A 14,757-nucleotide genomic window follows, 5' to 3' on the forward strand; every position below is an offset into this window, starting at 1 on the left:
TTTGGATTTGGATTTGGATTTGGATTTGTCAAATGACCGATCGATAAGATTATTTTTGGACAAAATTTATTTAATTATTTAATAATTAATTAAATACCAAATCACTGCTGAAAATACGCCAGAACCCTGCTGAAGGTTCGAGGGCTTCTTTGGCCGCGGTTCTGCTGCGACCGCGGTATAACCGCAGCAGGCTGATTCAGAGAGCCTCTCTGACCGCGGTTCTGCCGCGACCGCGGCAGGCAGCGTATTCTTCTGAAAAGGCACCTTTTCCAGACACCTCTTCTGATAATTGCCTATAAATTCTGAGGCAAGGCTCCATTTTCAACACACGAAAAACACTCCAGAACTTCTTTCTTTCTGAATATACTGCATTCTAATTCGCAATCTCTCTCTCTCAAATTTGTAAGTGTGATTTTGCTCCGTTCTTTAAGTTCGTTGGTATCCTGTAGTTTGTATTGCCACTGTTGCAGGAAGGTTTATTCCGTTTTATCCTGGGAGGATTTAATCCATTACCTTGGCAACGTGTGAGGGGGTTAAAATTCCTTAAGGACACACAAGCAAATTGTGGACTCGGAATATTTCTTAAACTCTTCTGTTTTTCCAGTTTCTTTTATTTTTCTAACAGTTTTTGTGATTTTGTGTTTTAACACAGTAACGCTCACATTATATACCATTAGGTAGGGGTGTCAATGGATATTCGAAAATCGATTAAACCGACCGAATCGTACTGCACCGAACCGATTTTTAGGTTTCTTTTAAGAAAATTGTAGGTTTTTATATAAATCTATAACTGCACCGATAATTAGGGTAGGTTTTTTATTTCATAAAAATAAATCGAAAAAATACAGAACCGTACCGAATAAATTTTACATGTGGAAAATATAATTATATAGTAAGTTTAAAAATATTAATGCATTAAATTTTTCTTTGGGCCTTGGAATTTTGAAAACTGTTACAAATCAACAAGTAATTAAACTCAAAATACTACTTCCTAAAACCTATTATGCTAATTCTACTTAAACTAAGTTATTTCAAGTATCTTAGCAAGACATAAAATATTCTAGCGATTTTGAGTAACAAACTATAATGTATTGAATATGTTTCCTTTCATATAATTTAGATTTATCTTTTTGAATATTTAATTTTCTATAGAATTTATTCTTGAGTCCTAGCTTGGCTAATATCTTTCCACTCGTGTGATTTATATTTTCTTTGGCTTTGCTTTGTTTTTTTTACATTGTTGCAGAATAGTTGATGGATCTATACTCTACCCATCTTTCATTTTTTTAATTCATCACCCTTTAAACAGTAAAAATGTCTAGAGAGTTTTCTTACGTTCTATAAAAGAACATATGTTATTGCATTCTACTTCTACTGGTGACTTCTACATAATATTTAAAAAAATACCGAAAATTAACCGAACCGTACCGATACCGAAAAGAAACCAACATGATTGGGACGGTTCGAAAAGTTTAATTTTGGTTATACATAATAGAATAACCGAAAAAGTGGTATGGTACTAGTTTTATAAAATAACCGGCCGAACCGAACCATTGACACCCCTACCATTAGGGGTGTACAAACGACAAACCGCATCAACCCAATAATTCGAGTTAAACCGAGAAAAAAAAATTGACTATGGTTTGGTTTGATTTGGTTTGGTGTTGGAAAAAAAAAACCCGACCATATTTGGTTTGGTTTGGTTTTAACTAAAAAGAGTCAAATCGAAACCAAACCAACCCGACATTATATGTATAGAAATTTTAAATATATTTAATACATAAAAATATTTATTATAGTGTAGTTTATAAATATTTCTTAAGCTTTTTCATAGATTATCTTTTCGCGTATTATTTCAAGCTTGGAATTATAATTTTTGGATGCTCCAATAAGTTATATAGTTCATAAATGTAAGTAACTCAAATAAATCCTTAACCAATATCAAATCAATACTAATGCTATTAAAAGACATTCAATTCAATTGTACTATGGATGAAATAGTGTTGGATATTTATTGTTTAGTTTTTTCGTGGTTTAGATAATTATAAAATACATAACTTATTTTTCTTTTAGTATTTAGTCATGTAAATAAAGTACTCATTAGTCGTACTTTTTTTAGCAACTTATTAGTAATTTTAAATTATGTTTGTTTTCATTATGGCTTATTAATAATAATTATTTTATGCGATTTTATTATCTTAATTGTTGAATATTTTAGTACAATGCCATGTTTTATCTCATATTTATGTTATTTTATTGAAAAATACCTTATATAGTTCTATCTTACTAGGATTAAAGAAATATTTGGAGCACAAATTCTATATTTTGTGCTATGAAGACTTTATGGAAGAAGAAAAAAGCCCGAAAACCTGAGAATATCGAGATTGAAGAACCCGACTTTTATTGGTTTGGTTGGCCTTTTCTCGATCATTAAATTGCCTCAACCTCAGCTTTAAGCAAACCAAGGTCTCCTCTGTTGGGCTTAAACGGCCCAATGACACTCTTAACATGGTGTGATATTGTCCGCTTTGGGCCAAGCCCGCACGGTTTTCCCCAAAAGGCCTCACATCATTAAGAGATCCCTACACCTTATATGTAGACTCCCAATCTTTTCAGCTACCAATGTGGGACTTTGTTCGCACACCCAACATCCTCGACTCTTCTTTTCTTCCTTTTTAAAGGTCTTGTACGTTCACATGTAAGTACATAATACACGAATTTTTCACTAGATTACATATGCATCACCAGAAAAGTTAAGCACGACTTGTATGCAGAAATTAATTAAACCAAATACATTTTATCCTTCTGTATATACAAAGAAAGAGGAAATTAATTGTTTCGTATTTGAGCTCTTATTCATGTTAATCACACCCAATTAATTAAATAGGACTTATTCATCGTCGAAACACATGCTCTTCACCTGAGCCTCGATCAACATGACTAATCCAACGGTTGGGATTTTTTGTGGAGTACTTCAGATTTCCATCATTGCTTGCTATATAAGCAATCTCTAATCCATTTCCAACTGGAACTGTTACTGCTCTTATTATAACACAGACTTTGGCATCAAGGACCCCTTTCCAGCTGAACTTAGTGCTACTTATATTATTCCCTTTGCTTTCATTTTTACATACTAAAATTGCTCCATGTTGGTTCAGTTTAACACTATTGAAAGCTCTAGTAAAGTCTTTTGTCCAACCATCAACAACAAGAAAATCAACCCTACTCAGCTTTGATCTAATTATCTTCTCCACCTCTCCCACCATGACTTCCGGCAAGGATACGTCGCGTGATAATTTTTGCATGGCACTGACGTATTCTACTCTGGACGCTTCGTCCCTTACGACGCATACGTGCCTTCCATGCGTGTGATTCGCGGCAATGGCTAGACCTGGTGGAAATGCCATAATTAAGTAAATAAAAGTGTACATTCTCTCTAATATTTTAAAGTTTTAAATAAGTGGTCACACAATTTAACATGGTATCAGAGCAGGCAAAGGTCATGGAGTCAAATCTTCCCACTATACCCATAATAACATATAAGCAAATAAATCTAAGCGTATTTTCTAACGGTTTAAGCTTTCACACGATTTATTACCTATGCTCGTGGTGATATTTGCTTCGCCATTTGCATCTTTCTTCCATGTTTCAACTATTAGTTTTGCGTTGTACCCTCCAGCCATGGCTGCCAAAAATTCTGCAGCGCTGGTTTTACTTGATATTTCACACTGCATATGATTGAAATGTCCAGAACAAATTTAAAGGAAAAAGGTTAAAAGGTACGCACGTACGTAGAGACAAATTAATAGAAGTATAAACTGTTATTGCTCACCGTTTGTATGGTGTCAAGATATGCTTTAGAAGCTGTCTCTGGAGACCAAACTAATGTCATCTCTGCTTCTACTTCTTCTCTGACGAGGATTTCCTTTCAGTAATGGTGGATTAAATGTACAAGAAGTGTTTGGTTGCTTTTAAATACAAACTAGAGATAATATTTCAGGGTTTCTGAGAAGCAGTTTTTCTCTTCTTTCTTGAAAACCGTTGGGGTTTTATATCCACAACACCAACCTGCCTTAGTAGCTAGTCAATGAGTTTATCTAATTTCTTGAACTGTCTTTTTCTACCAATAGTTACTTTATACTAAATATTTTAGTGATAAACAACAGATTCTTCCTAAATATCAATCATTCTTTGTTTTTTAACTCTATTTTATAATTTGTGACGACATAATTTGGGTGTTGACATTGAGATATAACACTCAAGTAACAACCTTCATAAACTATGGTGTACTTTTCTGAAGCATTTAGCTAATCAGTTTGTTCTATGCATGAACCTAGCTAATATAAAATGTTTATGCTGATTGACAAAATAACCACTTTTGCATAGATAAGGTTGATTAAAATATTATTTTTTAAATAAGAATTTCAATTGCTTTAGGTGTGTCTAAAAATTTAAACTCTAGCCCTATAACAAATCAGATCAGAACAAGATTGGCATCAAACTTGTAAATAAGGACAAAGGTAAACACAAAAGCTTCAAGTTGATGGTTTACACTTGTATACGGTCAAGATCGTGTGCCTTCGATCTATAGGCTCGAGAGATCGTCCAAAGCCCGAGTTCAGGTGAGATCAAGTTTGAGCTCGAGGGACCAGACCAAAGGTCGAGGACAGAGCACGATGCATACCGAGGCCGAGTATGCTCGACCCCAAAATAGTACCGTTATGGATTTGTAATAGATTGAGCTCGATTCCTGCCACGTCCCTTAGATCATGGCGCAAATCCCGGAATAGGATTGTACAATTCCGTACTAAGCGGTTAGACAGCTGTACCAAGAATATTCCCTACTGTAAATAGAAATATACCTTATTTAGGGTTCCTTATTATATAAAAGGGACCCCAATCATTTGTAACATCATCTCATCATTAGCAAGAATATACTATCCTACTTTTCTCTCTTAATGTTCATCAGAATTGTCCTTTACTGTCCTTTACATTTATTGTTCTTACTTTATTGCTCTTAATTCATCTCGAGGTCACCAAGCTCGAGGTCACTACTGCTGAGTAACATTGGTTTGATCCACTTGTTTCTTTCATTTCTATTCATATTTCTTGAATACTAATTGGTATTGAATTTAATCACATATCTTTAAAACCACAAATCAAATTTTATTGTTACTTGTATTTTTGAGGTAAGCAGTTGGCGCCCACCGTGGGCTAAAGAAAATAGTGATTATTCCTTTACTGATTCTCATTACACACATTAACTTTACACTTTTTCTTGTCAAGAATTTTTGATTCTCAGGCTAAAACATGTCAAGCTCACAAAATCCACATGTTCATGACAACGAAGGTCTTGGTGAAAACAACAATATAGGGTCAGTGTACCACCAATAGACCCTAGGGAAGTGCCAAACATAGAACCAGTTGATGTTAGTTCACACATTGCTCTAAACGCAGATTTAGGCACAGACCCCGAAGGGAGTGTACACAGGGAAGCCCTACCTGGTGGCCAAGGAACACAAGGAGTGGGTGATGGGGGAATCAGCCTCCAAGTGATATTCAAGATGCTGCAAGCTCAACAGATCGCCATTGCTCAACTTCAAAGTCAAAATAAGACTCTGAGTGTAGTTGAACATGAAAACAATCGACGTGTTGAGCCAGCACCAGAAAGGTTAAATGGAAACAACTCGGGGACTGACCCCACCATTATGAGGATGCTCGAAGAGCTCACCAAGAGGATCGAGTCCGGAGAAAAGAAGATTGAAGACAATGACAAAAAGGTGGAAACTTATAATTCCCGTGTTGACCAAATACCGGGGGCACCTCCAGTTTTGAAAGGATTAGATGCCAAAAAGTTCATACAAAAACTTTCCCTCAAAGTGCGGCTCCGATGCCTATTCCTAAGAAGTTTCGCATGCCCGATATACCCAAATATAACAGAACAACCGAACCTAACGAGCATATTACTTCATACACTTGCGGTATCAAAGGAAATGATTTGAATGACGCCGAGATCTAATCGGTCTTGTTGAAAAAGTTCGGAGAAACATTGTCAAAAGGATCCATGATTTGGTATCAAAACTTACCTCCTAACTCTATTGACTCATTTGGAATGTTAGCAGACGTCTTCGTGAAAGCACACGCCAGGGCCATAAAGGTGGCCACGAGAAAATTGTACGTCTTCAAGATAAAACAAAGGAACAACGAGATGTTGAGGGAGTTCGTGTCCAGGTTTCAGATGGAAGGAATAGAATTACCACCGGTCTCCGATGACTGGGCAGTACAGGCCTTTATGTAGGGTTTGAATGAAAGAAGTTCAATTGCGTCTCGACAATTAAAGAAGAACCTGATCGAGTATCCAACTGTGATGTGGTCGGACGTTCACAACCGTTACCAGTCAAAAATCAGGGTCGAGGACGACCAGTTGGGAGCCCCCTCGGGTTTCGTTCATCCTAATAGATTCACAGTCAAGCCACTGAGAGATACAGACAGGGAATCGAGATTGAATAGGGAACGGTATCAGTTGTATGCCGATCGGAGAAACAATGGTTCAGGTCGTAGCGCTCCTCGGAATGATCGGAGAAACGATTAATGGAAAATTTCTCGAGGACTCATGAGTAAGAGCGGGTTCGATAAGCATACTGACCCCGCAGAGGCACCTCGACAGTCGGAGTACAACTTCAGTGTAGATGCATCGGGGATTGTGTCGGCTATTGGAAGAATCAAGCACACCAAATGGCCCAGGCCTATACAAACTGATCGTTCTTAAAGGAACCCGAATTTGATGTGCAAGTATCATGGCACAGATGGTCATTGAACAGAAGACTGCAGACAGCTAAGGGAAGAAGTGGCTCGGTTGTTCAACGAGGGTCACCTTCGAGAATTCTTCAGTGTCGAGCTAAAAACCACTTCAAGGAGAGAGATGCAAGAAAAAGCGAGCAGGAGGAGCCGCAACATGTAATCCACGTGATTGTCGGCGGCATCGATATCCCACAAAGGCCTATGTTCAAATGCACCAAGGTGTCGATCATGCTAGAAAAACAGACTCGGAGCTATATGCCCGAGGACGCCTTATCATTCTGTGACGAGGAAGCAGAAGGCATATCTCAGCCACACAACGACGCCTTGGTAATCTCTATCCTTTTAAATATAATACAAGTTAAACGTGTTTTAGTGGGTCCAGGTAGCTCAGCAAACATAATCAGATAGAGGGTCATGGAACAACTCGGCCTCCAAGATCAGATTGTACTTGCATCCCGAGTCCTCAATGGCTTCAACATGGCGAGCGAAACAACAAAGGGCGAGATTATCTTGCTAGTAAACGTAGCCGGGACCATACAAAATACTAAGTTCCATGTCATTGAATGTGACATGATGTATAACGCGCTCATCGGGAGACCATGGATACACAACATGAGAGCAGTACCTTCAACTCTTTATTAGATGATGAAGTTCCCAACGGAGGATGGAGTAAAAACGGTTTACGGGGAGCAACATCCTGCAAAGGAGATGTTTGCTGTCGAGGAAGTGGTGCCGATACCAGAGCATTTGACCTCGGAGAAATCGAGCACCAAAGGTAAGCAGGCGGCCAACTAGCAATCATCGTCCCCAGCCTCGACGGAACCGGAGCAACAGGTAATCGAGGACGAAGAAGAGGATTTCCTTACTCCTCGAACCTTCATCGCCCCCGAAGAGTATGATGCAACAAAGTCGACAGTCGAGGAGCTGGAACAGGTCATACTGATTGAGTACATGAGTGAGAGAAAGGTATACCTGGGAACGGGATTAACCCTCAAACTCAGGAAAAAACTCATTCACACTACAAGAAAGAAGGTATTTGCCAACAACATTTTTTGTTGCCATAAATCAAATGTTGTTGCTAAAAGTAGTTTTGGCAACAACAAATAAGTTGTTGCACGTCGTGGCAATAAACGCCGATGGAAAAAGTATTCGCAACAACCAACAATAGTATTGCAAAAAAGCTAACTTAACGCAACAAAAATTATTGTTGCCTTAAATTATATTTTATTGGTAAAATTTCATGCAAATGTGGATTATGAGAACATTTAACAACAAAAATTATTGTTGCAAAAAGTGATTATATTTACCAACAATATTTGTTGTGGTAAAAAAATTGGCGGAAAAGTTAGTTATTGATCTATTATTAAGGCTTTTAGCAACAATTGCTATTGTGTTTATGAATTACCTTTTGTCAATAATAATTTCACAAATATATGTATAAAATAATTAATTTTATATATATAAATGCCAATACATAAAATTGATACACTTTCAAAAAATAAATCTCCCAAAATGTATGCTTTTATTTACGTTAAGAACAAAAACATCATATACCAAGGTCATTAAGTTCTAATCTAATTAATCCCTAATCTTTTTCCGACAACTTGTTGCACCGCATGGACCATATTTCCAACAATGATGATTTAAACATATTCATCCTACAAAAGAAGATAAATATAATTACATTTTGATAAAAGAAAATTATAAAGTACAAAACTCGATTAACAAAGAAAAAGAGGGAATAAGATATGCATATTATCCACTTACTAAATATTGCAACTACTTCATCACTGAAAATGTCACATATTACAAAATTATTGAATAGAAACATTCAGCTAAAAGAAAGATGAATATAAGTTGTAAAATTATTAGATCAAGAGAATTACTCCAAATAGAATTGAATAAATTGAGTTGTAAATCTTTCAAAAATTCCACAGCAAAGTTGAATACTTCCCCAAATAAAGTTGTTGCACCAGAACCTACTAAATACTCCCGAAGATATAATATTATAGTCAACCAAATACATACAACAAGTAAATACTCATTTGTGCACACAGCCAAGATATGTACTTTTTCATGAAAGATAAAGTTACTTAACATGACTTGTAGACTTGCCTCATCCTCTTCTTCCAAAATATAGAACTATAAGATCAACAAGTATAAATAGTAGCAAGAATGTGAAGGCCGTAAAACAGAGTAGAGGAAACAAAAGATACAATTCACTAAATGACACTAGTTCCATCAATTTCAATCTACTCCATAATTTTTCCAATCCATTGACAAAATAAAGAATCCTCAAATAAACTTAACTGATTGTGCATTTGGAATTACACAACAGGTCCAACTTTACTAGAAGCATGTACAACAGTCATGCCATAATCATAATTATAGGCTGCAAGAAATATTGGACCATCGCAAGGGAAAAAAGATGCATTTAGTAATGGATAGTGTTAGAACAGAAACAGTAGCCTTCTTCCTTGAGTTTCCTCCTAGGCTACCTAACATAAAGAAGGATAAAGATAGGACATGATTTGAAATATTTAATTATTATTCCTATTTGATTAGAAATAATCCACTCTAGTTGCAACAGAAAGAACCAAGTTCTTTGTAAGTGAAATTTGTAAAGAGTAATTTTTTTCTTTATGCTAAGTTAAAATCTTTTTCTCAAACCAAGTCCTGTGAATACAATGAGAATTGCAAATGACTAAGTGATCTTTAACAAAATCAGTAGATCAACTGCTTAGATATTTAAGACAATTATCTACAAATTGACTTATAGAAATTAGGCTTATGGGTCAAGGAAATATATACTATGATCTGTTGCATTTGGTATGGCTTTCTCTTTGCGGATCAAAGGTTTCATTTCTTATTGGTTAATACATGGATATTTCTTTACTTGTGTTTAAATCCCTATTGTACATTCAACCTATGTTGCTCGGAATCTCCAAAAATATCGCCGGGTGCGTGTCGGGTCCTCCAAAAGTAGTGTATTTTTGGAGGATCCGACACGAGTGTGGCATCATTTTGGAGAGTCTACGCAACATAGTATTCAACAATAAAGGTTTCTACTAAAGTAGAGAATTACCTCTTTTCCTCCATCTCATGTTTCACTGTATTAGCAAGAGTTTTCAGCCCTTTTGCATAAATACATTGGCTTAATGTTGCACATGGTAGGAAAGTAACACAGGAAAACATAGAACAGAATAGGCTAAGATCACTAACAGTTGATATTCTATATGTTAAGAGATGGATCAAAGTTATAGGGATATTACCATGACATGATCAACATTGCTTTCTTTTACTGATTAGCTCTCTTTTTCCCTCCCCCGCATATTTCTGTCCTTAGAACTTTTTATTAAAAGTATTCCCCAAATTGTAATTCATACCAAGACATGTTTGACCATGTCTATATACCTTAGCCACAAATTGATTGTACTTTCGTGTACTCCTTTCAAGGAAGCAGCACATGCATATGTTACTTCGCCAACATTGCTTCTCCGCTAATTTTCAGTCTTTTAACAGGTAGCTTAGTCTTTTATTCCTTTCTGTTTTCTGTTGTCATTTTTATACTTAGTAGTATATTAAGTCAGTGTCTAGAGACGCATTAAGTAACTTAATTACTTTAATACTGATGCAAAGGTACTGGAGAGTAAAATATAGGCACTTGAGGAGACATATATAAGGTATAATGTATATGGTTTAGAATATAGAAACCAGTTAAACAAATCTACTAAAGAATATATTCAGCTATAAAGTCAGGAGTTTCTGTTTTAAATCAGAAGTCGATAGGAATTGGTTAACAACTCTAACACAATTTTCTTTCAGAATGAAAAAATGAATACGAGCAAGAAACCGAACATCTACATATAAAATGCATAGGGTTAATTCAAGCACCTCAATGTATCACGAAACAAACATAAGTGATCAAAATACTCACCGATGAATGTAACTTTGGCTGTAACGTGAAAAACTGCCACTACCCAGTTAAATAAAGTTTTATCTTAGCAACTTTTATTTAGAAAAACGCAGCTTGTACAAGTAACTTTGCAATAAAAAATCTCACACCATATACAAATAGAAGAAAAATCGAGAAACTCCAAAAGAGTGAACAACCAGTAGATAAAGGACACAATCAATGCTTTTAAAAATAAATTTTCACACTAAAACCCCCATTAAAACAACTAAACTCGGAACAAAACCAAAATCAGAAATTAAGGACATGCACCAAGGTATTTCTTTCCAAACATGCATAACAAAGTCAAATAAAATACCAGACATGCATGTAGAAAATCTTGCAAGAAATTATTTAAAAAAATAGAGAAACCAACATCAAACAAAAGATAGACAAAAATTTGATAGAAATCTATAAGTGAAAGCCAAAAGTCAGTACACAATGTAAGAAATAAAGAAACAGGGATGAAAACTTACGAAACTTCACAAACACAGTAGATGCTAGAAGATTTTAGCTAGCATAAGGTAAAATCAGAAGAACATATAAATCCAGAGAAGCCCAGAAGAATTGAACCACTCCCTAAAAGAAATATAACATCATGAACTTCTCATTCAACTGTTGAAGTACCAAAGCACGAAGAAAATAGCAGAGTAGCGAAAGAGAGAAATAGAGATTTTATAATTAAAAAAGTTACATAAGCACGATGGTCGATACAATTGTGGACCATGGCATAGCACGCTCCCTTTTTTACTCCAGAGACACCAAAACTTGGTTCAAGTTGCACCTCTCAATTCTCAAACATAGATGCTAAAGAAACGAATATAGACAAAGCAGAGACTAACTTACAGTGAGATGTGGAAATAAAAGTAACACAGCCAAAGAGAGCTCCGCAAAGCCCGAAGCAGCCTATTCTTTAGGAGCATTACAACGCAAAAAATATAGCCAAAGCAATCTATCCCAATTCCAAAAAGCACAAAATACCAATAAATAAATAAATTATAGTCACGATCTGCTTGTGAATCTACAATCAATAGAAAGGAACGTAAATTTTAAATTAAAAAAAAGGTAAAATAGAAATACCAACCAAATAAGACATGAGACCATTGATTAGAACTGGAATGGAGCTATAAGTACTGATGTGGATGAACCACACTATCTTTATTTAGAACCTGTAGGAAAATGGTTAATTTGATGCCCTAGTTTTTGCTTTGAGAAAGTTGTCGACCCTGGTTAGGACCTCCTAACTAAAAACCTAAATCGAAGCATTCAAGGAATTGAAACCCTAAACTAGAAACAACTAAAACTAGAGATGAAGGAGCTTACAATTTCAAGCCATAGCCGCAACACTGGAAGATAAGGTTGTCGCTCAATTGAACCTCTTAACTCAAAGCACGAGTCGAAGGGTTGAACGAATTGGGGAAGGTGAAAGCCAAAATGAAAATATAAAAGGGGAGGGATTCGCGGGGAAAAAGGGAGGGAAGTTTCCCTCTTTTGTTTTTGCTGAAAATTGAGAAAGAACTAAATATTCTTTAGGCCACAAGTCAAACAAACTGTTGAGAAAAATAAATATTTTACCAACAAGAAAATACTTTTGGCAATACGGATAATTTATTGTTGCCAATTTATTTATATTTTAAAATTTTTATATTACCCAAAAAGTTATGGCAACAAAATTAAAATGTTAGCCAACAAGAAATTTTTTTTGGGTAAAATTTCTACAATATAGCAACAACTAAATAGAGGTGTTGCCATTTATTGATATTTAGCAACAATATCATTGTTGTTGTTAAAAAGTTGTTGCAAATTATAGACTTTCTTGTAGTGTCAATTTCTTATTGATAATATGGATTGCTTTGCTTGGTCCATTTATATATGACTGGGATTCCACTGGAAATCACCACACATCGGCTAAGAACCGACCCTATGTTCAAAGCGGTGAAGCAAAAAATAAGGCCTCGGTCCGAGGTAAAGCATGCTTTCATCAAACGCGAGGTAACCAAACTTCTTAAAATAGGGTCTATTCGGGACGTAAAATACCTCGAGTGGTTAGCCAATGTAGTTGTAGTTCCTAAAAAAAGAAAAAAATTTAGAATGTGTGTAGACTATAAGGACTTGCACAAAGCATGCCCGAAAGATTCTTTCCCACTACCCAACATCGACCGTATGATCGATGCTACGGCCGGCCACGAGATCCTGACTTTTCTCGATGCATACTCCGGGTACAATCAGATTCAGATGAACCCAGAGGACCAGGAAAAAACTTCATTTATTACTAAATTTGGAACTTATTGTTACAACATAATGCCCTTCGGGCTAAAAAATGCAGGAGCTACATACCAACGCCTAATTAACAAAATGTTCAAAGAACAAATAGGTAAAACAATGGAAGTTTATATTGATGATATGTTGGTTAAGTCCCTGCGCGCAGAGGACCATTTAGCTCATTTGCAGGAAACATTCAAAATTTTGAGAAAATACAACATGAAGCTTAACTCGGAGAAATGTGCCTTCGGGGTTGGCTCAGGTAAGTTCCTCGACTTCATGGTATCAAAATTAAACCCGATAAGATCAAAGCTATCGAGGATATCACAATCGTAGATAGCGTGAAGGCCGTGCAAAGGCTAACAGGAAGAATTGCTGCCCTGGGTCGGGTTATTTAAAGGTCATCGGATCGGATTCACCGGTTCTTTTCCTTGCCAAAAAGGAAAAAGGATTTCGCATGGACCCCGAAGTGCCAACAAGCCTTAGAAGAATTAAAGCGATATCTATCGAGCCCGCCTTTGCTTCACACGCCGAAGGTAGATGAAAAACTTTACCTATACTTGGCGGTATCCGAGATAGCGGTAAGTGGGGTACTAGTTTGAGAAGAGCAAGGTACGCAATTCCCTGTTTATTATGTAAGCCGAACTCTTGGAGACGCTGAAACTAGGTACCCACACTTAGAAAAATTAGCACTTGCATTGATAAGCGCATCTAGAAAGCTGAAGCCATATTTTCAATGTCATCCCATATGTGTATTAACCACCTACCCCCTTCGAAATGTTTTGCATAAGCCCGAGCTATCAGACCGATTGGCCAAATGGGCCATTGAACTTAGCCGGTACGATATCAAATACCAACCCCGAACGGCCATCAAGTCTCAAATCTTAGCTGACTTCATGGCCGATTTTACGCCGACCTTCGTACCCGAAGTGGAGAAAGAACTCCTGCTAAGTTCGGGTACATCATCAGGGGTATGGACCCTTTTCATAGACGATGCCTCGAATGTGAAGGGGCCTGGGCTTGGCATTGTCTTGAAGCCACTCACAGGTGATAACATTAGACAATCTATTAAAACTTCTCGATTGACTTACAATGAAGCCAAGTATGAGGCCATGATTGCAGGTCTCAAGTTAGCTAAAATCTTAGGAGGAGAAGTCAATCGAAGCTAAGTGCGATTCTCTATTGGTGGTAAACCAAGTGAACAAAAGTTTCGAAGTTCGAGAGGATTGAATGCAACGGTACTTGGATAAATTATAGGTAACTTTGCACCGCTTGAAGGAGTGGACACTGGATCATGTGCCTCGGGAACAAAATAGCGAGGCCGATGCACTTGCTAATCTGGGATCCTCGGTCGAAGAAGATGACATCGTCCCGGGGACTGTCGTCCAGTTATCGAGGTCTGTGCTTGAAGAGGGTCATGCCAAGATAAATTCAACATGCTTGACGCGGGACTGGAGGAATAAGTATATCGACTATTTGAAAAGTGGAAAACTCCCATCGGACCATAAAGAATCGAGGGCCCTACGAACCAAAGCTGCTAGGTTTGCATTAGATGAAGATGGAACATTGTACCGAAGAACATTCGATGGGCCACTGGCCGTATGTTTGGGGCCGGGGGACACTGATTATGTTCTACGAGAAATCCACGAAGGTACTTGTGGGAATCACTCCGCCGCCGAATCCTTGATTCGCAAAATCATCAAAGCAGGATATTACCGGGACAATATGGAAAAAGATACTAA

The 14,757-nt window shown here is 36.8% G+C and overlaps 1 protein-coding gene across 1 annotated transcript; it reads right to left on the reverse strand.

Annotated features, from left to right (window-relative positions):
* Window positions 1–2,675: 2,675 nt before the first annotated feature.
* On the reverse strand, window positions 2,676–4,016 carry LOC109241631. Its single transcript, XM_019408385.1, has 3 exons — window positions 3,833–4,016; window positions 3,599–3,728; window positions 2,676–3,391 (listed from the first exon to the last, which is right to left on the reverse strand). Exons 1-3 carry the CDS (start codon window positions 3,890–3,892, stop codon window positions 2,895–2,897), a joined length of 687 nt encoding a protein of 228 aa, XP_019263930.1. The 5' UTR covers window positions 3,893–4,016; the 3' UTR covers window positions 2,676–2,894.
* Window positions 4,017–14,757: the final 10,741 nt, after the last annotated feature.

This window comes from Nicotiana attenuata, unplaced genomic scaffold, assembly GCF_001879085.1.
Source record: "Nicotiana attenuata strain UT unplaced genomic scaffold, NIATTr2, whole genome shotgun sequence".
NCBI classification, from domain to species: Eukaryota; Viridiplantae; Streptophyta; class Magnoliopsida; order Solanales; family Solanaceae; genus Nicotiana; species Nicotiana attenuata.

Excerpts from the sequence above, each read along its gene's own strand:
- LOC109241631 (XM_019408385.1), bottom strand. The coding sequence starts at position 3,892 with ATGACATTAGTTTGGTCTCCAGAGACAGCTTCTAAAGCATATCTTGAC. Across the intron at positions 3,729-3,832 it reads ATCTTGACACCATACAAACG|TGTGAAATATCAAGTAAAAC; the intron begins GTGAGCAATAAC and ends AATCATATGCAG. Across the intron at positions 3,392-3,598 it reads AAATATCACCACGAGCATAG|GTCTAGCCATTGCCGCGAAT; the intron begins GTAATAAATCGT and ends CATTTCCACCAG.